Here is a 25,220-nt window from a genome sequence, read left to right as displayed (position 1 = left end):
TCTACTCAGTGTATGACCTGCTACTTAGCTGAGCTTTACTGCAAGTTGTAGGATATGTTTGAGTGTTCAGTTGTTAGGTTTTTTGCCTTTATTTTAATAGGCTTTTTTCAATTGAAGTAATATGGGAGAAGGTTTAAACTTTGAAAGTCCTGGTTGGCAGTGTTTCATGTTGGTAGTAATAGAGTCCAGAATAACATAAGAGCGGCTTATTCCATTGCAGCAGAACCTGCTGGGTCTCAGAGGAGTTTAATGCTGAGAAATTACCTGGCTGTAATTTGTATGTTGTGTCAGTGCCAAGGGCTAAAGTGTTGGCAGGGAAGGGCGTAGGGGGGGGGAAGCGATGAAAGTATTACAGTGAGCTTTAGTCAGCTGAGGTTGAACGTAGGGCTCCTCACAGGGGAAGCCTGGTTTATTAGGCAACGTGATCTCTCCCTGTGAGATCATTCATCAAAACAGGTTGAGCCATGTCTGCGGGCGTTACCCCATGGAATTTGTAGATAGGGACAGGTTATACCGGCCAGTTCCAGGCACAGAGGCCAGTTATATTCTGCAGCTTCCAGAGGGAATAAGCCTCCTGAGGAGCACAGTTAGAATAACTTTCTTGTGGTAAGTCTACTGAAAAGAACTTCTCTTTCTCTTCTCCACTCCTTTTCAAATCTCAGTTTCCCTAACCATGGGGTGTGATTTCCTTCATCAACAGGCACCGATATCACTGCTGAGATCACGATGGCATGGTGGAAGGCCTGGGTAAGTAAAGAAAGTACTGAAGTAAGCCACCCTGGTTTATTTGGCACTATAATAAGATAACTTATCAGCTGCACCAGACACTGTGTGGAAACGAAGTGTTTCCCTTTAAAAATCAATCCAAACCTGTTTATCAGTTTTCTGATTACAAAGGAAGGTGCTAACATGCTTCTGCCTTTAAGACCAGCTCTCTCTGCTATTGAACTGAGTGGTGCAGGATTATGGCTGTGTACATTTGTGTTATGGGAATATGGCACTAGGGGGTTGGAGCAGCTGAGGTCTGCCTGGAGTTTGAAAGCTGTGAGTTCCTCGTCCTCTTTTTCACCTCTGCAATCAGTTCAGGGCACTGGCTTGACCCCATTTGGTCCCCAGTTGCTCTGGCAGGCTGTGGTCATGGAGGGAAATGTGGTCTGCCAAGGTATTGGGTCTGTCTGTGATGGCTTTTGAACGCTGGTGCAACAATGTGGACTTGGACCCCCTGTCAGTCTGCTAGGAGCCAGAAATACCATGTTTGTTCTTTTCCAAACTCTTGAGGCTTTGGGAGGTGTGTGGTAGGTTGGGGGATGACCATGAGTGCTCATCCTGCACAGCCAAGGCCAGGAGGCAGTGCTAGGGTGAAGTGCCAGCTCTGCAGCTATCAAGGCAGCTATCACACTAGCTTCTGTGGAAGGTTTGGTTTCCCCTGGGAATTAACTCCAGATATCTGGTGCTGAGGCCTTGGAGAGAGCTGATGAAGAGTGGCATGTGATGGGGTGCAGCCAGTACACAGGGCTCTGGTGTGCTCCTCTCTCCCCCAAGGCTTTGCAGTCCTGGTGTTGGTGGCCTCCAAGGGACCTTTGCTGTTGAGGCTGGCAGGAGCCGTGTGCCAGGGAGTGCAGGGGAACCAATGTACAGAGGAGAAATGGCTTCACATGAATGTGACCACTTTTCAGACTCAGGTTTTTGCAGTTGAAAGGTGTGGGGGCCAGAAGAGGGGAAAACACCTTGAGGGCATGGAACACCAAGCTCATTCCAAGCTACTTCCCAAGGCTTCAGATAGAAAGATCTCCTGACCTCAGCTGGTGGGGTTTTTTTGGTTTTGTTGTGTGCTTGTTTGGTGTTTTATTTTAGCCTTAAAACTGTAATTTTCCTTCCTGCTGATCTAACTCTGCCTCCCTGTTTCCTTCTGGAAGTTAATTTAGTAAGACATTATTTTTTTTAAAGCTTGAAGAAGCTTCAATTTTTTCCTTTCTGCTTACTTGTGCCCCCATTTCCCCCAATCTGGAAATCATTTGAGTACATAGTGAGGGAAAAAAAGGAGAGCCATTGAGAGCTCTAGTAGACTTTTTATCTGTGATGTTGTGGGTGGAGATATGAGGAGAAGAGGGGATGGAAATGAAAGGGTGAAAAGGGTGATAGAAATTGTTTTGGTTCTTAAAGTCCTTTGTAAAAAAATGTGATTCAAAAGCAAACAGTAAAAGATAGGAAACCCAGAAGTTTTCCACTGGAGGAAAAAAAAACAGTAAATCTACTGTTGTTTTGGTTTTTGATAAATTGCTCCTATGATTTGAAAGTATTTTGACAGGAAAGTTTTAATTCCCCCTGCTCTACATTTATAGATGAAAAGCTTTTCAAAGCATCAGCTGTAGGATACATATATTTCATTGCTTTTGTTCTAGTTATTCATCTATGACTGGCACAAATGCTTTGAGTAGTTTCAGTTAGATAATTATAACATCAATCCTTCTGGAAAACAAGACCAAACTGAACAGGGTTTCTCTGGAAACCAATTGTGATTGTACCTGTGCTGGAACATGGACAATCAGCCTGTGAATGAGTTATGAGTAAGCTACTTGAGCCAGCATGGGCTGTAATGTTCCTTAGAATTAATACCAAAAAAGGACCATTGTTGATTTGTTTCCGCTGCCTCCAAATGAAAGCTGAGCTTTGCACTGCTTCTCACCCTGAGTCACCAGGCGCAGATCCAGCACATTTTTTACGTGGGCCCTTGACTGCAGCTAGAGTCGGGACTGTGCAGCTTTTTCAGAGCAAAATCAGACAGGTGAGCGTAACCTGCTTTCCAGGAAGATCTTCTGGTACTGGCAGAATTTACAGAGAAGCAGAAAAGGAGAATTTGCACTGGTCTTGCTAGCTCCATCAATCCACTTATTCTGAGCTTATGATAAATATTTGGGGGTGGCTTTTTCTGCAGTGACAGCTTCACTACTGCCATAAGATTGCGGCTCAGTAACCAGTGGGATTCAGAACTGCATTGGGTTAGAAGTTTCCTGTTGATGCTTTCTCTTCCTTAGTGGCTCTCTCTGCCAGGAGCAGGGTGTGGTGGCATAGGAGGCTGACCCTGGACTGCCTGAAAAGCAAACTGAAGGGTTCATTCAGATCTCATTTTCTGCTGAACATACTGCTTGCCTCAAAGTTCATCATGAAAACACCTAGCAATTATATCTGCCAGTAGAGCACTGGAGAAAAGGACGCTTGAGTTGGTTTGCCAGAGCCATCCTGAGCATCTTTGCAGTGCGGTGTGGCTATGCCTTTAACTATGGCATGACAGTGTACATGGTATTTGTTGGCTCGGGGGCACCTGTTAGTAATCTTCCAGAGTCAGGAATGCAGGTCCTGAGAAAATTCTGCAAGCTTTTCCACCTGGCAAGGACTGCTTAAAGGTTAGCTCTGGGGAGGACTTGAACATATTGGAGGGACTCTAGGAGGGAAATGGAAAACCATTCTGTAACATAGGGAACAGGAGCAGGATGGGTCTGCAGCAGAGCAGGAGGTTGCTAGGCGGTACATGGAGGTCAGTGTTATGCAAATAAGATGGAACAACTTTTTCAATTACTTCTGGTCTGTACATTCTGTTCTGAAGGTGACTTTTACCTGTCTGTGAGACTGTCCCCATAGGAAAATTCGAGTCATCCTGATATAATTAGTTCAGTATTTAACATATCCATACAAGTTCAGAGCACATTGCAGCTTCCACTGCCAAGGAAGAGAAAATGGCATCCATTGCTGTAGTAAGGTGGTGATGACTTATGACTAACTATTCACATACCTCCCTGTTTATAGAACATTGTTGGTGGAGGTGTCAATATATTCACGCTCATTCCCTTGATTAATGGTTTTAGTTAAAGTGCAGCTCTGAATCCTGAGTTCTGGTTTATGGCCTCTCTACTTTCTCAGTGTGTGTTTCTGCCCCTGGAAATGGCTTAGGGTTCTGTCTGGAAGTTTTCTGTGTTGTTGGTTCTCAGCTTGGGGAGGAGATATTTTTTTTTACTGCACTTCTCTAGTTAGATCTGCTCCTTCAAAGCAGCCTCTTAATCCAAATCTTTCTGCCAGAGGTTCTTTCTTATGTAAAGCCAGTTGTATTTGAGTGAAGGAGCTGCAGAAAAAAAACTGCTGCCTAGAAAAGTGGTCTCTGAGAACATATGTATTCCACTAAGCCCAAAAAGCTATGTGTTAAACCACTCTGTATTGAAGTACTGGAAAACACAGTCTGGGATAGCGCTGCAGCAGACAGCAGGCGTGGATACTCTGTTTTTCTGCCAGGCTACCTGCAGCTAATGATGGTTGCAACAGCTCTTGACCTCTTTTTTCCTGCCAGGAGCCAGAGGCTGATACAGGCAGGTGGAGGCAAGAAACTTGAGTGTACAATCCAGGGTACCTTCTCTTCAGGTGCTAAAAAGCAGTAACAAAAAAGTTATTTTTCTTATTTTTCAGAGTGAAGAGGAGGGCAAGCCTGTGATAGGGGTTTATTCAAACTTTGACCCTACACCTGATGCTCAAACACTCTACAAGGCCATGAAAGGGCTTGGTGAGTTGACTCCAGCCACATCTGTAAATTCTATGTTGGGCTTATGATTTCTTAGATGTCTGCAATTCTCTTAAGAAATGGCATTCAGGTGGCACGTTCTATGTGGCAAATTCAAAATTAATTAAAAAAATTTTCTACGAGACGTATTTGATATTTCACATCATGAAGGCAATAAGCAAGGGAAGGCTCTGTGATTACTTGAATTGGGATTGTTATTATTATTCTGTGCACTGTGTTTATGGTTTATTGTTGCTCTCCATAGGGACTGATGAACAAGCTATAATTGAAGTCCTAACCAAGAGGAGCAACAGGCAGCGGCAAGAGATTGCCAAATCCTTCAAAGCGCAGTTTGGAAAGGTGCTTCCAAAACAAGGCCATATTCAGTCACTGTTTTATTGTGTGTGGGATGCAGTAAATGGGTGTACAGTTCATCTTGCAGGCATGGTGTAAACAACACGCAGATCTCTTTCAAATAGGCTAATGTTTAATTAAAAGGCCTGAGGTGAATAAGTGAAATTTGCTGTTGGTGGGATAAACTATTTACCTTCCCCCCCATAAGATTGTAATTTCCTTGTAAAAGGTATTTTGACCAGAGTATTCTTTAAAGGAAAAAAAACTATTTTTATTTATACTATAAATTTTTATTGTTTTTGAACCCATAGCAAAAATTCATACTTCTCTAATTGCCTTTTGAGTAGAATATAGGGTTGGTTTGGGGCTCTTTTAAATGATGAGGGAAGTTCAATTTAAATATTTATTTCATTGTATTTATTTGGCAGTTCTGAAAATGAAAACACACTGTGGCTTTTATGTGTCTGTCTTTCTATCTTCTATAAAAGATGTTAGTGCTTCAGACTCTTCCCACTATGGAGCCAATTGTGTGAAAGCTGCTTCTAAAGGAGTGGGGGAAGGAATGTATTGGAAAAGAACAATATAGGCTATTGGGTCAGTATAGAAATAGAAGTAACCAATGGCCTTGATGGGGAAGGAACTGTCTTGCAGTGATCTAAGAGAAGGAAGTAAACACATGTGGTGCTGAGTACATGGCAACAGATAGAATAGTTGCATCCTATGTACCCACTAAAACAGAGGGTGTCATACCCTAAAAACCTATATTATAATGACAGGAAGATTTGAAGTCTGTCCTTAAACAGACTGCATTCTAGATTCTGCAGAAGTCCTGTGTGCATGTGCAGGCTCTGGATATTGCCTATGTCCCCTGCTCAATTCAAGGCCTTTAGTTGCCTCTTCTACTCCCTATCTAAAACAGGTTAGAGGAAGTTTTGTTTTTTTTTCTACTCTGATGCTGAATTAATTACATTTGGGAGAAGCTAGAGCACTGGAGCAGTAAGAAATGTGGATGGACCTAGGCAAAATTCATTTTGGAGTAAGGTGTCCTTTCCATCCTCAAGATCTTTTCTCTAAAAACTAACAACACTGATATCGTTCAGCTTCACAGATGTAGGTCATGGGCATAGAAACTGTACTAGGCAGTTCAGATCTTTTGAGGCTCTTTATGTAACTCGAGTGTGTTCAACAGGATCTGATTGATAGCCTGAGATCTGAACTGAGTGGCAACTTTGAGAGGCTCATTGTAGCTCTCATGTACCCTCCATATAAATATGAAGCCAAGGAGCTGTATGATGCCATGAAGGTAAGATAATTGCATTCTGGTACTTTGGTAGTACAGATAGAGCATTAACTTCCTGTAACTGTGTTTATTAATGCAAATGACAGTAACTAGACTGGTAGGTGATTAAGTTCGTTATCAATAGTACCCTTTGAGAAATACTTTGTTGTACTATCAGTATATATTCAAAATATTGTTGAATTTATTTAGGTATGTTTGTGAGTTTCTGAGCATATTTGTCTCAGAGTCTGGCTAAGACAACAGAGGAACCAAATTCTTCCTCAGCAGCAGATGAATATCCCATAGATGAGATTCTATCTAAACATGTCTTCACCACTTTCTGCAGTGTGACTCTTGTGAACAGACTCAATGACTTTGGGCCTAAGCTACTGCCATGGAACCCCCATCTGAAGAGAGAAACCTTAAAGAAATTAAATAAATTGGTTTCTTCAAAGAAAATGAGATTTCTTGGGATCCTACCTATTGGCACAGTATCTTTGAGTGGTATAAGGATGGACTGAGTAGATAAGCATTGGTATCCCTGCATCCCTCTAATACAGCTCATCATCAAAGGTCCAGATCCATAAATGCACTACAAAAGTATGGGGTGACATGAAATCATCCTTCACAGACAGAGTGCCTCAGTAAATGGTTCTGCATCCAAACCAAATATGCTTTGTGTCTCCACCTTTCATGCTGAGAGTTTCTAACAGCTCAGTACACAGCCTGACATTTTGCTGCCATCGGACTCCTCACTTGACCACCTTTCTCTACCATTTTCTTCACTGTGTTTTCTACTTAAGGGTGTGGGAACAAGTGAAGATGTTATCATAGAGATCCTGGCATCACGAACAAAGGCACAGATCAAAGACATTATCAAGGCATACAAAGAAGGTAAAGTGCTTGGGGCTCTGATTTATGTGGTCAGAGCAACGTGCTGCCTGATTGCACAGCAGCAGGGGTGTTACCAGCTAGCAGTGTCAGCAGGAATATGGGATTTTTAAGAGCAAGAAGGTACAACCTGTCTGCCTTCAGCCTGCCAAAAAGAATGTGGCTATGCTGAGTGAGTCTGGAAATCCCTTTCTTCCAGTCAGAGGAAAAGGAGAGCAAATCACAAATTTTTGTCTGTGGAGCCAAGCCCAATGTTGTCAGGATGTGAATAAAAGTACAGCTATCCTCTTGTGCTTTTTTTCTTTCCCTTAATTGGGCTCTAAGTGGAAATCTATCAAACACATGTTTGTAACTCTTTCTCTTAATGTGTATCTCTAACATCAGTTATGAGTTTGTCACTGGGGCTAGTGGTATACTCTGCTGGGAATGCATGTCTGGGTGTTGCTGAGGGTGTATGCTGATCAGTCTGCATTTTTCACCAGCAACTTTCTTGACTAGTGTCAGGTTGTTGTAGGTACTTATGTAGCATCCAAATAAACACTTCCATTGTCTTTTTCTTTGTGCAGAATATGGTTCTGATCTGGAGCAAGACATAGCATCAGAAACAAGTGGTTACTTCAAACAGATTCTGGTTTGCCTTCTTCAGGTGATGTTAGAAAAAAGGATGTTCACACTTTTCTCTGCCTTCATGGGGAAGACATGCAATAGAATGGACAATGAAGTCATGACCATCACAAACTGTGGGCGCATACATGTCACTTGGACTGGTTCTGTGTTTCCAACTTCAGTATGACTGAGGCAGGGAACTCTCCCTTAGCAGCAAAGGCTAAGAACATGGAACAGTCAGCCCTGCTGCAGGGAAGCACCTCGCTTTTACATATGCACAAAGTCACAATGTTTTACAAGCACTTTAGATATCTATACATTAAACAAAGAAAAAAGTAACTACAGAAAAGCAGCTCTCAGTTCTCCTTATGGTTCATTGCTATTCCAGAGGCTGCTCCTCAATACTGAGAGCATATTTGGATGCACTTATCCTACTAAATTTTCCTGCCCAGCAGTGGAATAATGTAGCAACTTCTTGGTTTTATTTAATATTACTGATTTTTTTTAGTCAAGAAGTTAGCAATCATGTTGCCAGAAACATTAATGGATGAGTGTTCTGCCAAAAACAGCTGAGGAAAAAATAATCAGTCTAGAATTTAATCTGTCTTCATTTCATGGAAGATAACTACTTGCTCTCACGAATTATCTGCTTTCTTCCCATAGGGTGAGAGGGACAATGCATCTCTCTATGTGGATACAGCACTGGCTCGCCAGGATGCAGAGGTACACTCAAATGCCTGTGATCAGTGATATGCTTGCATCTCACCTGCCTTGACTCTGAGGTGATAGAGTTCTGATTAGCATGTGGTTGGAGCAATAATATCTGGGGGAGGGACTGCCTTGCAGCAGTAGCTTTGGTTTCTTCAGATTTGCCTGTATTTCTGAGACTTTCTGCTCCTAGGAGGAGTGATGAGAAATGGTCTCAGGCTTGGTTGCTTTTGACATGTGGAAACATAGACATTGTGGAGTGGGATGTTGAAGGGCAGGAAAGAAATTTCAGTAGCATTGTTGACTGATCTAATTGCTGCAGGAAGGGTGGGGACAATAACTGCCTTCACTAGACGACACAGCCAAGGGTATGCAGTCAACTGCTCCAGGAGAATCCAGTTCATATAATACTTTAGGTTACTTCAAGCTGTCTTACCAAAGCAATATCTTAAGCCAAAATATTCCTTTACCAGCTGCATGAGCAGAAAAAGTAATAATAGTGTGTTAAATCACAGGCTCTCTTTTCTGCCGGAGAGAAGATAAAGGGCACTGATGAGATACAGTTCATCACCATTCTGTGCAAGAGGAGTGCTACACACTTGCTGAAAGGTATGAAGCAGTCTGTGCTGCCAACCTTCTAAAGCAGGAAAAAATCCTTGCCAAAAACAAGAGGCAGAGCTATAGATGTCAAAGCTTGGGTGGTCAGAAATAATCACTTTAATCTGTCTGTAAATACTTGGCTAATTAGTGCCCAAAAGCTGTCAGCAGCTTCTGTGAGAGATTACAAAGACTTAGTGCCACTGATAATCAGATTGCTTATATAGGAGTCCTGATACAGGAGATGACTAAATGATAAAGTTATTTTTATAAGCCACCAAGGAGAGAGTCGCTTACTGACCAGGTAGGAACATGCTCTCATGATTGCTTGGACTTTAGTTCCTTTGGGGGGAAAAAAGTCAATGATAAGTCCTGTTATTGTACAGTGCTGTAGAACCACAGGGCACTTCTTGCAGCTCTCCCCTGGATTCTTCTGAGACCATCAGAGGCTGCTTAGGAGGAAAGATACTAAGCCAGCCCCAGCTGAGGGGGATCTCAGGTCCCCATTGCCTCAAGCAGAAGAGACTTGGTCTTGTCATCTCAAGACTTGAGTCAGTCCATGGCTCATACTTGGATTTTATTATGTACGCTGAATCTAAGCATATCAACTACTGTTTAAATCTAGTAGAGCTCAATTGATAAATTCATCTGTAGGTGAACTAGGGTGCCTGAGCTTTCTTAAGCTGAAGTCTTTTGAGACAGCCTTCTAGTCCCTGGAGGCCAGCTCCCTCTTGTGTTTTTAAACATAATTTCCCAGCAGCTCTGAGAAAAAGAACTAGACTTCTGGTCTGTGAATGTACTTGCCTTTAAGGACTGATTTGCAACAGCTGGTTCAGATGCAGCCAATCTTTGAGGTCTACTCAGTCATCAAGGAAATGAATCTAATTTCGTCTGTACTAAGACTACAATGGTTATTTTAAAAAACATTCATGAACTTGTTGTGACTTGGTTGTTGTTGTTTTTTTTTTAATATGGAGAACAGGTCTGAGTTGACAAGGTTTATATCCATTCATCTATTCTTTAGTATTGCCTTTCACCTATGTATTTGAATGTTAATGTCATAACAACATGACCTCAAATGCTACACAAACTTCATTATCATATACATTGCATTACACAGCACTATTCCTTCTCTGGTAGCTTAAAAGCCAGGAATCAAAATAGAGGCCTGTACTTTAGAACTAGAATTTGAATTCAGTTGCTCTTTCCCTCACATACACCATTGCCAATACTTTACATGGGGTTTTAAGTAACTTGGAATAATAACCTGTTTTCTGTGTTTGTTTTTTTGGGTTTGTTTTCTGAGAAGTGTTTTAAATTGTGGTTGAAATAAGTTTTTCTGGACTGTTGATATAATTTAAGAGCCCACGTCCATGAGGAGCACAGTTCAAGACTTAATCTGATTCTTTTTTAATTTTTTAACTGCTGACATTAAGAAGAATGAGGCAAATGATAGAGTTTGTCTGTCATTCTGTAGCCTACTTCATTGGAGTGGTTAAGTGCAGTGATGAAAGATCAGATTTCCAAATATTAAGTGACTGAACTTGCATTTCCAAATAAAGGCAAAGGATTAAGCCGCTAATTAAGTCATTCTGTGTACACAGAGGTACCTACTTTCTTTGGGGAAGAGTATTCTGTCAATACTATTGTTTTTTTGTAACTGATTTCTGGACTTACCTAATGCTGACTAAAGCTGGTTCAAATGTGGCCATTTCAGAAGGATTTCTGTTTTCATATCGCCATGCAAGAGCTACATCTGAATATTGGGCAAAAAAATGCCCAAGCAGTTGTTTGGTGGAATTTCAAAGTGCTTTGTGTTTCAGTGTTTGAAGAATACCAGAAACTTGCTGGTAAAAACATAGAAGACAGTATCAAGAGTGAAACTAATGGCTCACTAGAGGATGCTATGCTGGCTATTGGTAAGAGAGCTCTCTTTCCCTTTCTTTAGTCCAAGTCTGCTGTTTTTCTTCCTGCAGCAGCTGACAACTATTAGATGGATATACTTTATAAAGCTTTCTAATGGGAAATAAAGAGTCCTTTATGACTGGAAATAGTGTTGTATCTGCTGTTCTGGACTGTAATTAGCATTGATTCTTACTGAGCCTTTTCATGTTCCTAGTGAGATGCACAAGGAACATCCGTCAATACTTTGCAGAGAGGCTGTACCACGCTTTAAAGGTAAGACTTTTCTTATTGCAACAAGCTTCTTTTTTTTATCTTCTGTAACATGTGAAAAATTCTGGAAGAAGCTCCAGAACTGCCTGCAAGAGCTTATCCCTTGAACTTACTAACTGCAAATTGATGTACATGTTATTCTAGGGGGCTGGCACCGATGACGGGACCCTTATAAGGGTGATCGTTTCTCGAAATGAAGTTGACTTAAATCTTATCAAGGATGAATTCAAGCGGCTTGCAGGACAACCTCTTTCCAACATGATTGCGGTAAGCAGCATCTTGATATGATGGTTCTTAGTCATTGTGTGCATTCCTAACCTCCCTGACACTGTGGGATGCTTCCATGGTTGTTTTTTTGTTGTTTTTTTTTTTTTTAGTAAAAATAATATATATATATATTTCTGCTAAGTTCACAGTTCTTCATTAGGACTGTTAGAAATCAACTCATTGATATCTATCTATATAGATATGAAAGGTGAGTCAGACTGTGTGCTTTGTAGGTAACTTGGGCAAAGCCAAACCTGAGAAGAGACTATTCTGGGCTCTTGTGTGCTTCATTGTCTCCTAAATAAATCCTAAATTCATCTAATTTTCCTCTTTATATCTTCCCCATGCTGCTTAGCCATTTTTGCCTCTCTGCTGTCCTTAGCTAACTTAAGCTAGTATGATGCAAGTCAAAGGAGTTATTTTTTGGTTGTTGGTTTTGGGTTGTTTTTTTTTTTTAAGACTATTTACCACCACATGCAGACTTGGTCCACGTTGTGGTGAGATAAGTTTTGTTTATAAACTTTGTCAAAGTTTACCGTATCTTTTGGGGTTTGGTTCTTAGTGAATGACCCTTCCCTGGCAAAAAGCCATGTTTTCTACTAGGGCTGAAATGTGGAGTTTTATCATTTGCTGGGTAAGGACTCTGGGGCATTTCTTTCCCCTTTTGCAAATGGCACAAGAGCCCTATCCTTATCAGTCCCTATGGGAAGTCTCATTCTGTAATGAAGGTTCTGTCTTTTAATTGACACTGTCAGTGTCTGTCACATTGATTAATGATCAGTCTTCAAGGTTCTGTATGGAGTACTCATTCCTTCTGAGAAGCTGAAATGGCTTTACACCTGTCATCACAAAATATTCAAAGGGGGAAAAGTTTTTACCTCAGGACGTGCTCTGCAGTACTTTAGAGCAAAGAGACTATATCTGTGGCTTTCTTAAAAATGCCTTTTTTCAGGGCCAATTGCCTTTTCCCCTTTCTGTAAGGGTGGGAACACTACATGAATACCCTGAATGCAAGTCTTGGTTTCTCTTGTTCATGCTGACCATCTTTGCTGATCTGTGGAATGGAACCCTCATCCACTGATCATCAGGTTTCCAAATAGGATACTTGATAAATATTGTGTAGTATTATTTGCTGGTTGCTGCTTTTTTTTTTTTTTTTTTTAAGGCAGAAACCACATTTCTCTGATCTCTTTTGATGGTTTCAACTGGCTGAAAGTCCAGCTTTCTCTTTCCACTGTGTTTTTCTTGTTGGGGGTATATTCCATCCACTGATGAAGGCAGAAGCCAGCTTGTGCAGGGGGACTTTCATACTCACCTTTTTATTTTTTTTCTTCCTGCCAGGATGACACCAGTGGCGATTACAAGACAGCCCTGCTGAATCTCTGTGGCAGTGACTGACAAAATCTAGGAAGAAGATACTGAAGTGGATACAAAGAGAAAACTACATTTTCAGGCATCTCTTCATTTACATGTAGAAAATCCTTATGTTGTTACAAGTCAGGGAGAAAATGATCAAAATGAAGATATCCAAAGCTCCCTGAGGGCAGAGTTGCTCAGTACCTGTTAAAATCTGTTTGCTTTGCTCACAGTTTTAGAAACACTTCCCATTATGTTTGGGTTTGTTTTATTTTTTTCCAGCTTCTATTTAGATCTGTGCAGTTTCCCTTTTCTTTTAACACACCATGAAGGGAATAAGTTTCTGATCATTTTAAGTGCTTGCTTCTGGTATTTATCCTGATTTCTCACCTGGACTAAAATGCATTTTTAATTTTCAAGTGTATTGTGAACAGCAAGGAGGATTTCCTCACTTATTCTTTGGGGTATGAGGGCCAAATGCACAATTAAGTGCCCCTCAGATAGGAGCATCCTGCTCCAGGTGCTTTGTCCTGGTCTCCTTCACCTGTCAAATCTGATGAACATGCTCAACACAAGTTGAGGTTTAATCAACCTTTAGGTTAGTTATCAACCATAAGCTACTGAGCGTGTTCCTCAAGTACCACCCAGGCATCCTGAGGCGCAGCAGAATCAAGGCTTTCAAGTAGCACATATTTGGTTTGCTACACTTGGTCTTGTGTATCTTTTACTCACTTTCCATATTCTGCCTGAACAAGCAGCTCTGGCACAGGGACAGATTTCTTCTATGACCCCCATGACAGTGCCTTGTGTGATGCTGCTCTGGTGTCTGACTAGGGCTGGCCAATAAAGAAGGTGAGCTGAGGAAAGTTTTGTTATGAGAAATAAGGAGGTGTTTAGAGGGATCACTTTTTCTTTTAAATTGGGATGATGTGTATCTTTGTGGTTTGGGGAGAAAAAAAGTATTTTCGGTAAATATGATGTTTTGGCTTAAACAAAAATGACTTCTAATAAATAGTTTTAAGCAAAGTACAAAACTTCTTCACTGTGTAATTTTCAATGGCCTGGTTGCTGATGTGTTCTTTCTGTTAGAGTCTCTTCTTCCCTTCTAACATTAGAAGTGTCTGATGCAAATACATATCATACATTGAAGAGGGGAAAAGGCTGTTTTCTTTTTCTTCTTGGAAAAATATTCCCTCAGGCTGAGTCATGAACATCCTGGTTGCTACTGGTGAATAAGTAGGTTTTGGGCTGTTTTTACAGATGTTTGGGAAAGAGAAAATTGCCTTCAATGAAGATCTCTGAACTTCCTGGTAGTTTTCTATTGCAGGTTGGTTTGTTTCTTTCTTTATTTTGGGGGGTTTTGTTTGTTTTTTTTTCTTCAGTTCAGTTAACTATGCTGATGCTATTAATTGATGCTGATTGATTGTAGGTACTAGGTCTACAGCCTCGTGTTACCTGACCTCTCCTGGAATATATTTAGTCCTTGGGCAACTATGTAGGAGAAGGGCACTTCTCATGGTTTTAGGGCACCCTCCACTAGCACTTGGGACCTAAATGCTGGGGGGAAATGGCTCTGTATTTCCACTTAAACCTTCTTCCTTAAGGAGAGCAGGATCGGCAGCTGCAGGCAGCTGAAATGCACCTCCTGGGTTCTGCTGGCTGCGGAGATAGCCGTGCTTGCATCGCCACCTTGCGGCCGCACTGCTGCACGGGTCTGACTCCGCTCCGAGAGCTGCCTCGTGGGCCAGGGTGAGAGCTGCTTCCGTGGCATCGGGGTCCCCGTTTGTCAACAGCAGCTGGGGGGAGGCGGGTTCGAGTGAGGAACCTGTAGCTTCCAGGTGATCCGGGAGTAGGTCTGGAAAGGAGGAACTTCTGAGGGAAGCTCATTCTATCAACGTAATTGCTGGGAAACAAAACAATTGTAAAACATCAATAAGGATTTAATTACATATTGATTGCTGCTAAAATGTTCCCTGGGTGAACAGGTGCTTTAATAAAGAGGAATCAATTCCTAAGCTGTTCTAACCAGTCCTTCCCAAACACAAATATTGACTCAGGGTCTTTCTATTCATTCACAGTTTAGGTAACATGATTTTGTTGGACAAAAAATCAAGATAAATGTTTTGCAAAGCAAAACACAATGCAGACTGCGATGGGGCACAGTAAGAAGTGGCTGAGCCTGGTGCCTGCATGCCAGTCTGCCAACTGCCTGTGCTTCTTGCAGAGCTGAGTGCTTGGAATAGGGGGCAGGAGGTCCCTAGGGAGAGGCCACAGATGAAGCACCAGAGCTGGGTTTTGTGGGGCAGCCCAAGCAGTGCTTCTGCTCAGGGCACAGGGTTAGCTAAAATGCAGGACAGCACAGTGTTCAGGGAGCAGCATGGGGACGTGCGTCATACTGGGATGGGCAGCTGCTTTGGTCACTATGAGTTGGGCAGAAGGGAGGGAGTGTCCTCCATGCTGAGCAAATCACTGCTTTTCAGAATGAAAACATGATTTTTTTTATCTTTAACTTCATAAACTTATGGATAATAAGCACTAGTTTGTTAATGTGATGTGCTGTGATGAGAATGTATTGCCTGCCACAAGCATCTAGATGAGGCAATAGCATCTTATAGTGTTGAGGCTCTCTTGAAGGATTCCCTTTTGCGGACAAGGTCACTTATGAATTCTTTCTTGTGGCTTATTGGAAGGTATCTCCCTCTCATGGAAGATAGTATTAACCTGTGAGCTGCAAAGGTAGGACTGCACCTAAGACGCAGCTTGTTTCACTTCAGACTCTGCCCTGTACCCAGTTGACTGAGCTGACTCCAAAGGCTCTTCATTCTTGTAGTGGTCAGGGTCAGTGAGTTCAGTACGTCCCCGTGCTGGGGAGACCACAGCAGCAGTATGGAGATGTTTTGTTCAATGCAGTGCAGTGACCTCTTCTCCTCAGACCACATGTAAACAAGAGCGCCACTCCAGTCTCCACCATTCCCATCACTGCAAACAATACTGGGCTTCTAAGCAGTTGTTCATTCTTCTGGTGTCATACGTTTGAACTCAAGGGACTAATCCCTGAGTTTCCCAGAAATTATCAGTAGAAAACTTGTTGTTTACTGAAAAACCTTATGTTAAGCTGCAGAAAATAAAGAATCATAGTTTGTGATTTATGCCTGACTGGCCTCCCAGAAGATGACAGAAACAGTCAGCCCTGGGGACCTGAGCTCCTGTCTGTTTGGCGGAAAGAATGATTTGTTCAAGCTGTGCTTCTGTTTTCCCAATATCCCTTCCTGTTCCAAATCTCAATTAGTCCATGTGTCTACATCATGCTTCGTATTACTCGCATCCTTAGGAGGCTTGGGCCTAAATTTTTGGACCAAAAATTATGCACCCTGTACCTAAGGGTGGCATTGGTATGGGAGTTCAAATCTCCTAGAGACTGTTCCCTAATGCTTAGTATTTTTTTGAAACTAGAAGAATGTATATTGTGATATTTTTTCTATGACACAGAAGTCCTAAAAAGGCATCCAAGTGGTTCTGTAATCCTGAGAAACCTTTTCTGCATTACTAGCTAGATAAAAGTACTTACTATGGAAATGCAGATTTCAATAGACTCTGTACATTCAGAAATCTAACACTGGATTAATAAATAGCTCTGGAACACAGAGAGGAACCAGCATTGTTCTCCCTGTGGTAATGAAGAACAGGATATGTTGTAGGCACAGTATTATTAATAAATAGTGAGCAATGCAATACGAATCTGTAATTCAATTTAGGACTTCAGCTCAAATTGTTCTTCGGAGTTACAGATGACAGTAAGCTTTGAAATTGAGTTACAGTCCAAGCAGGAACTGAGTCATGTGTAGCAATGTTCTAGAGAAGCTTACAATCACAGTCTGGAGTGGGCAAAATATCACTGAGAGCAGTATATTCGCTGAAAAATGGCATCTGGGGGACGTAAATTAAATTGAACTTACAAATAAATGTCAGACAGCGAAAGAGGGGAAAGTGAAAGTCAACATTTCCACATATTGATTTTTTAAATGGCAACTTTATTTTAGAAACTAGTTCAAGTTAAATAACAGTTGTTTAAAGGTTTCATTTATCTGAACCTGAGACATGACTTTGGGAGAGGAAAACACGGACTATTTCACTTTGCCTCAGAGTATGTTTTTTGTTTTACTTTCCTAAAAATATCCTGATTTTCTATTTTAGTTAAAGCTGACTCATCTCAGTTTTCCTTCAGTTCTGTGGTTCAGTCACTGAGCTGAAAGATCCCTTATTCTTTTGACTGTATAATAGGCTGATAATCTTCATAAGAGAGGAAAGAGTCCTTGCTTTTAACTTCACAAGCCATCTTCTCCAGCAGAAAAGACACAGTAAGGACTAATTTCTGGATGAGTTTAAACAGGAAAAGCAGACCACAGAGGAGCTGGAAAAGAAAGGAAGAGGAAGAGTACAGAAGCTGATGTCAGCTTCTGGCTTTGCCAGATTAAATGTTATGAAGTTGTATCAGAATCACCAAACAGCTCTTCTGTCTTCCCATGATATAGTTGGTTATTTTCTCCTTTCCACACCTTTCATATTTTTCACCTTAACCAGATGTGACTTACTAGCTATTTAATAACAAATTTTCCTAACCTGAAATAAGAAAACATTTGTTTGACACTCTGCTCACTGACTCGGTAGACTCAAATAAAGTTTCCTTCTCAAATGAACAGAAATACTCCTTTTACTGAGATCATGACGATCATTCACATTAACTGAAGGAACTGCTGCTTCAGTGTGACAAGATCTCAATGTCATTTCCATGCCATCACCACCTCAACCTTAGGTCTCTCCACGTGGGCAAGGCCAGCAGGGGTTTCTGAGTTGTTGCATTGCACATGAGATGTGTGGGGCTGGTATGAGAGATGTCCTGCAGATTCTGAAAATCATTATGTAAATCCATTTATTCTTCACTGCTTCTCATGCTTCTGGGACTGAAAGAAAATCCCTGCTTGAGGCAGTTTTCAGTTCTGCAGATGTGCTAGCTCTGTATTTCTAAGCCAGAGCTGTCTCACCATGAGCAATGTGCTAACTGTAAAAGCTAAACTGAGATAGATCTTCACTTCCTGGGACTGCTTGTAATGAGACTAAATTGATTAATTTCAGGAAAGAGTTCAGATGCCATGGTGCAAACTGTTAAATAAACAGCATTTTCAAAGCAGTAAATAACAAGAACTGTTTGTTCTGAAGCACCAGACATCACGTAGAGTAAGAAACTGGTGCATGTAAGCACCAAACTAAGTCTCTAGTTCTCTTCTTTATTTATCTGGATCATCCTGTAATAAATAAATCCACAATCACACTACTTGCCTTTTTTCCTGCCAAGTAACCTTGTAAAGCTGGTCCTACAGCCTAGGACCCTGAAATTCAAGCTAAATTCAAGGAGCTTGACAAGCTCATCTGTCTTCATGTATGCAATCATCTGAGTAACAGCTGCTTCCCAAAGGAAATGAGAACTGACAATAAGCTGGAAGAGCTGTTGGTGTGTGTGTGGCTTTTTTTAATTGATGGAGGGAAACTTCTTCTTAAACTAGCCAAATACCAAGTGGCATTATTACTTTTTTCCGGTCCCCTGGTGAACTTTTCATATATTATACTGGTAGGTCGTAGCCACTTTGCTTGTGTTTTGATGACAGTAAACACAAGAAAAATAATTTTCATGAGTGCATTGTCCTTTAAAGCTCTCTCACTGGTTTAGAAAAATCGTGGTTAAAAGCTGTGGCATTTGGATGACCTTCTGCTAGCTGTTCTTCTATCTAATACTAATACTCAATCCTGGTATAGAAGAGGCAAACATTAGTGATAATAAACATTTAGCCTCGGCCATTGACTTGTTTATATGAGGTTGGTACTTGAGGGATCTAGTGTAATTTAAAAGGCAATAAATTGAAACAAACTCACTCCATTTTGGAGGCTGCTTATGAACTCTTTTAATTTGGTGTCATATTTATTTGGGGAGAATTAGATTATCCTATTCATTAGATGCAGTGGCTGGTGATGAATGGAACAACATTCCACATCAATGGCATTAATTGAATCCTTGCGAGCACAGATAATACCCCAGCAGGAAACAGAAGAAGATGGAAAAGTTCACCAAAGTAGATCTGCATATACTACTGTGAAGAGGGAGGCCTGCTGAACAGCCATGGTTGGTGGCAGCAGTTGACTGCTACTCCTCTTCTCTTCTCTTCTCTTCTCTTCTCTTCTCTTCTCTTCTCTTCTCTTCTCTTCTCTTCTCTTCTCTTCTCTTCTCTTCTCTTCTCTTCTCTTNCTTCTCTTCTCTTCTCTTCTCTTCTCTTCTCTTCTCTTCTCTTCTCTTCTCTTCTCTTCTCTTCTCTTCTCTTCTCTTCTCTTCTCTTCTTTTCACTGCTTGAACAGTATAATGATCTCTCAGCATACAGTGAGAATGAGATCCTCCTGCTGCTATGCATTGCACAAGTGCATGTTAAGGGTAAGCTCCTACTTCAAAACTCAGCTTAGCCAGAAATACCACACAGTGTATGAGGCAGGTGGTAGATTTAGCTATGCAGAAAATAAGTGGTTTAGGATTGGTTTTAATGATCCGCTGTATCCGCTGTTGTAGCTACATGCTGCCCTAGCAGGCCACTGGACCTTCCTTCACTTTGGCTCTGACATGACTTGGTGATGAATTTGTAGAACCTCACCTACTATCCGCAGACTGAGACTGCAGACTTCTTGCAAGGGGCAGCTTGAGCCATCTGAGAAGCCCTTGGTGGTGAAAGCAAGCTGTTACATTACCCTGCTCCCATCTTGCAGCTCTTGCCTGTTATCGGTCCCAGGCCTGGCTTTGACCACATGCTGGTCTCAGTCAGCTAGTGAAACCAGCAGAAAAATATCTTGGCACTTTATTGGTAATTACAGTTTAGAGAATTGCATCAGCTTACCCTAAGATGACAGCCAAGGCAAGGGAGGGAGTCCTTACCAGACCCATGTGGTATGAAGCCTGCCTCTTACCGGCTTAGAGCCCTGCCAGCAGGGTGACTCTGCCAGTACCACTATGAGGGAACAGAGGGGAGGGAAGGGCCATTCTTGGCCCATCGTGAGACTAGCTGCCTAGAGCTTTAGCATGGCATCCATAGGTGTATTTATGGATGGGAGGTTACCTCTTAGGTTGTTCACCAGGCATGGGAAACTCTTTAAATAAGTGTCTTGTCTGGCAGCACTGATGGTGTCTGAGACAGAACCAAGGAGAGCTTCAGGTTAGTGCCATAGTCAAATCCTTTGCCTCAGGGAAATATGCATTATCTCAGAGGGAACCAGTAATCACTGGCAGCCATTTTAAACGTCATGTTTGTAACCAGACCCAAGTGATTTTCTTCTCACTCATTAGTAATATATTAGTAATGCATGCTCAGGTCTGTTGAAAATTTCTCAGAAGCATGTCCTATTGATAAAGCCAGAAGCCAATGGCAATTAATCAGGACATGATGCAGTGTTCAAAAATGAGCATTAGCTATCTGATTCATGTTCTCTTTCAACTGAGAAGCTGCTTGTTATCAACAAATTACTGACGTGAAAGCCAGCCTGAAACACTGATGCAAAAAGGGAATCCAGACTACTAAACTCTGTGTTTCCTGATTGCTTCCCATGGAGAAGCTTCTGCTGTCATATATCCCAGGGGCACAAAACAAAGCGAAGAAACTCTGCCCTGGGAGTGTGGGACCCCCAGAAAACCCTATGTATGGGAAATTGGTAATCACAGCCTGAACCTCTGATTAATCCGCTGAGGCAAGTGTTGGGTCAGCTGTGAGAGCACAGGTGAGAGTAATTTAGCTGGAAGGGGTAGAGCTTGACTCCACCTCCTCTAGACCTCATTTAAGGGCTGACCACCACTAAGGTAGTATCTCTTGGCGATTGCTCCTTGATGGTGAGTGCCTCAGTGGTTTCCAGCAGACTGAAGGCTTCTATATGGGTGAGTTTTTCCTGTAAATAACCTTTTGGGTATTTACTACCATCTTTTCATTATTGTCAGCATACACCCTAACATGCCCCATGGAGCCTACATGTGTAATCCTGATGGATTATTTCTGTCAGTGATGTGCTTTCAGTCCTGGGTCTACAGGCAAAGGATGCAGTGTGTGCTCCAGGATGATTTCCTGGGGAATTCAGGGGCAATAGTTATGGGGAATTTTTCCTGAATGTGTTGGAACACATGCCCCAAACACTCCTAGTGGGTATATGAGAGAAGCAGTAAGCACTTATCAGGACTGATGATTATTTGTGCCATAAGGAGTGACCAGAACTGGTCACTGGGAACACTGGTGGCTCTAAGCTCTCCCATTGCACCCCCTCTGCTAGGGCAATCAGTAGCACCATCCCTATTTTGCTGAGGCAGAAATGGAAATAAGTGTCTGAAAGCAGTGGATAAGACCACAGATTGTCTGAGCCCTGGGGAAATCATTCTGCCTAAAACACCATCTTTCCAGTTGTACTAGGGCATGATTTTCCTGACATGCCCTTTCAATAATGCAATCCTGAGAAGATACTTACAGCCAAGGTCTCGAAGAGGTTAAAGCAGTAATAACCACAAAGGGACCAACATGAGCATCTATAAAACTAACCATTTCAGAGCACTAATTTCATCAGCAAGCTAATTGCACATATTGTATCCAAGAACATTTCCAGCCATCTGCAGGAAGGGAATGTCATAGTGCTTGGAAGGCATGATGTTTTTTATGGTTGTATCTTGCTGATAAATGAATGTGGTGCAGTGAGTTTGGGATGTCACAATGATTATCATGTAGAACAAACATCTCTTGCTGTTATCTGGAAGTGTTTACATAGCACCTTTACCATGGTATCTGAATACTGGTTTGTGTTTCTCATCCTAGTACTCCTGTTACATTTTACCTCTGTTTTAGAGCGTGGAGGTAAGTGGACTTGGGAACTGTTGCTGCTCCCTACAGCAGGGCTTGACTGCACTGTTCTCCCACAGGAAATCTGTGATGCTTGAGGAGCAGAATCACAGTTTCCTGGGTCCAAGGCCAGTACTTTGCCAACTATTTCTCCGTTTTTAGTCTGGGTCCAGCTAAATATTTGCAGTCTCTAAACAACTTCCATCTTAGCCTTAAGCTGACATCAGTGAGTAAAAGATAGTTCTGTGTCCCCTCCCCAAGTAAGAACAGCAGCATGTCAGGAGAGTTTGTGCTGCTTCTGTGATCATTTCATTATAGGTAAATGAAATCCTCTCTCAGAGGTTTTGACAGACACTAGTTCTGCTGGAAGGTAAGGGATGTTTATAAAGCTGATATGGCAGAATTCCCCATGTGGTACAGCTTTGTTTAGACTTCAGTGCTCTTTGACTTGAGTAATGGAGTTTGATCTCGCAAAGAAAATGCTGCGACACTGGGTAGAGCTGCAGCAAGATTTGCCTTTCTGTCTAGTTGGAATCAGCTTCTGAGTCTTGTGAACTGAGTTTTGATGTTTGACTGGTCATCACATACCTCTCAAATTATCTGTTTGTAAGCATCCATTTTCAAGGACTTGTGCATAAACAAAGTTACTTGTATATACATTTTCCTCAAGTGCAGAGGTGGCTTTCACTGCCCTGTTGTGATGGACCCTGTTGTGATGTAGCAAACAACCTGCAAGGCCTAGCAGGCTCACCTCCTCCTGCTCACCAGTGAAACAAAGCAGCACAACCTTGCCACAACAAATAGCTATGTCTGCATATAGCCTGCGGGTTTTGTGGGTTACCAGCCAAGGAACTGAGAGTTCAACAATACCACAGGCCCTATGCTGTGAGAGCTAAAAAAAGCCAAAATTATTTTTAAAAATACTTGCTTGTGAGTCACTTTAATGAATGATGTTATCAACCTTTCTGAGAGATGTATTATTGATCAACGGGACACTTTTCTCACCTGGAGATCACTGGAGACATTATACTCTGAAGCCTCAAAAGTTTATGCTGAGATGGACATCCTGCCAAGTACAACATTTCTGCCTTAAAGACAGGGGTGAAGTTACTACATCTAGGGTTAAGGCCATGTAATCCCAGTGGTCAAGACATTCAGGCTGGACTTGCAACATAGCTCTTAAAATATTTCCCATTTTCCTCTAGAATAAGGCAGTTAAAAAAACAAACTCATGTTTCTTGTTAATTTCAGCATGCAGTTATCAATGAGACTTTGATGTTTTGTGCAAAGGAAATCAAAACCTTACTGCAGAAATAAATCACTTTATGAGGATTCATTAACATCTTGTGGCTTGTCTGGGCTCCAGTCTTGGTAGGTGAACTTTCTAGCACTTAGGACTGAGGACCACGGATTTAGTTGAAGTTTGCTTGGGATGCTGGGGTCCAGTCACCATCTTCTCAAGACCACAATTTGTGAATGGATGCAGCAAGGTGCACAAGACGCTTTTCCCATTGACTTCAATGGGAGGTGTGGAGGCTAAATATATGTAGTAATGAATAAATGTCTGAGTATGAAGTCCTTATCATAGTAAGTACACGGAAGTAAATTCTGAACCACAGCAATATGAAGGAGCACTCTGTGGGGATCTGCCAGAGCAACCTGTGGCAGGTCACTAACTGCATCCTGCTTTTCCTATAGCTTGTGTTATGTGACTGTCCTGCATGGTTTCTCATGGGCTATATAGAGCTTGCTTCAGCTTCTGCTTTAATGCACCCAGGCTACAGAAACAGAAGGTCATGCTTTTCCTGAGTACCAGACCTGCCAAAATCTGAGCTTGGGTCACTGGGAAAGTCAAACTAAAAGCCTAGTTCATGTTGGCTGACATTTTCTTACAGAAAACCTTTTTCTTGTCTTTTGTGCATGTTCCCAAGACAACTGCTGTAGCAACAGCTTTTTTGTCATGGCTCATGGAAGAATGGGGCCCCATTTTGCCAAGGTGTGTAAAGCAGGCAGGAAATGCCACCTCAAATTTTGAAGTTCTTACAGTGTAACAGAAGGCCCGTTGAAGAGAGCAAGACCTGCACAATGTCTTCTGTAATATAATAATGGAAACATTAGCCTTTGTTCATCCTACAAGAGTGGATGCATTAGAAGGAGAAAACTTTGGTCTTTAGATCATGAAATAAAAGGTCAGCTAGAGAAAAAAGTCAACAGATTCACCTGAAGGACAGAGAATGCCTTTAATGTTAATCCCAAATTATAAAGTAATTGGCTCCTTTGAAACTGAAATCCTGATTAAAGGAAAAAAAAAAAAAAGCTCAGCAGCTGTGGAATCATCTAGAAGTGTCCAACTTGCAGTAGGCAGAAAATGATTGCTATTTTGACAGAACAAAAATAGCTTGTAATACGGGTGTACTTGATGATGTATATATGGAAAAAAAATGGCCTGCTTGATCATGCCCAAGTTCCCAATTCAGGATGCCTGAGTGCAGAATGAAGCATCCTACTAATTAGGTGTGCTTCAGGATGCTTCACACCTGGTGGGGCCTTGGCAGTCCCTCTGCTTTGGCCCAGCTTCTCCGATGGTAATAATTTGGCTGAGTGGCAGAGGCCATTTCCACTCACCAGCGCAAAATGCGTTTCACTGATTGCAGTGGAGCTCTGCTGCTTTATAGCAATGAAAATATGGTTTTAATTCAGTCAAATGTTAATTCCCAAAGGCTGGGAAAGTTTAGAGTGCCTGGAAATAGGTTCTTGAAAATAAAAAGCTCTTCCAGCCTCCCCTACTGGGGCAGCTGCCACTTGATCTATCTTAACCTCAGCCCCACTTCCAAGATTGTTGTGAGGCATTTTTGATGCTTCCAAAAGTGCCTCGTGCTTTGCAGAAAGTTGATTTTAAAGCAAAATGGGCTTTTAGTGACGTCTTTTAAAGTTGAAAACAGTCTTAAAATCAGGAAGCACATTGATTGCAATTAATTGGGAAGACCAGGGTATAAAATCATCACTTGACATGAGAAGAGGTGAGAAAATCAAGCATCATGTTATTCCAATTCAAGGTAATTAAGCTTAAGTAGTAACTGCAAGAGAAGGTCCCAGAAAATTTGCTCTTTTTGTTGTTTCAGGGGTTGGGCTTTGGATTCCTGGGTAAGTTGCTGAGGAAAGGGGGTCTGAAAAGAAACAGGAAACTATTTTACTGTGAAAGCTTAGTGTGCTTCCACATAAAGTATTTAGGTCTTCAGCAGCAATTAAAACTTATCTAATGTTTTATTTCAAAGCTTTGTTCTAAAATGCTTGATGCATGTAAGGATATTCTTCTGATGGTTTGGAAACTTGGTGTTGTTCTGTTTAAAAAGGAATTTATTCTGAAGATGAAATATCTCTTGTGCCTACTGGGAGGGAAAAGGATGTAATTACTGGGCTGCTGCTGAAAGATTTATACTGGTCCCTGAAGAGGTGGGCATTCTAAGATGGGATTATCTTGGGGAAGCTTGCCCACAGGTGGCTTCTGTTAAATCAGTATCTTTCTTGTTGTGCATTT

General features: G+C 41.7%; 1 protein-coding gene across 2 annotated transcripts; it reads left to right on the top strand.

Annotated features, from left to right (window-relative positions):
• Positions 1-370: 370 nt before the first annotated feature.
• Positions 371-13,813, top strand: LOC107315884 (annexin A8 like 1). 2 transcript variants are annotated; one of them, XM_015866791.2, is made up of 13 exons: positions 371-606; positions 701-747; positions 4,456-4,549; positions 4,812-4,906; positions 6,090-6,203; positions 6,983-7,073; positions 7,637-7,716; positions 8,340-8,399; positions 8,900-8,993; positions 10,805-10,900; positions 11,101-11,159; positions 11,301-11,423; positions 12,765-13,813. In XM_015866791.2, the coding sequence occupies exons 2-13, from the start codon at positions 727-729 to the stop codon at positions 12,819-12,821; spliced, it is 984 nt and encodes a 327-aa protein (XP_015722277.1). In that variant the 5' UTR covers positions 371-606; positions 701-726; the 3' UTR covers positions 12,822-13,813. The 2 variants fall into 2 exon arrangements, with proteins under 2 accessions (XP_015722277.1, XP_015722276.1); XM_015866790.1 differs by lacking the exons at positions 371-606; positions 701-747 and adding an exon at positions 2,642-2,785.
• The last annotated feature ends 11,407 nt before the right edge of the window (positions 13,814-25,220 follow it).

Source organism: Coturnix japonica, chromosome 6 (genome assembly GCF_001577835.2).
Source record: "Coturnix japonica isolate 7356 chromosome 6, Coturnix japonica 2.1, whole genome shotgun sequence".
Lineage (NCBI taxonomy): Eukaryota > Metazoa > Chordata > Aves > Galliformes > Phasianidae > Coturnix > Coturnix japonica.
The sequence above is the reverse complement of the archived record's forward strand: the minus strand, read 5'-3'. Positions and strand labels throughout refer to the sequence as shown.

Bases quoted from the DNA above. Each gene is read 5' to 3' on its own strand.
- LOC107315884 (XM_015866790.1), top strand. From the start codon at position 2,657: ATGAAAGCTGAGCTTTGCACTGCTTCTCACCCTGAGTCACCAGGCGCA. The intron at 2,786-4,455 runs GTGAGCGTAACC...CTTATTTTTCAG, and splicing joins TTCAGAGCAAAATCAGACAG to AGTGAAGAGGAGGGCAAGCC. The intron at 8,994-10,804 runs GTATGAAGCAGT...TTTGTGTTTCAG, and splicing joins TGCTACACACTTGCTGAAAG to TGTTTGAAGAATACCAGAAA.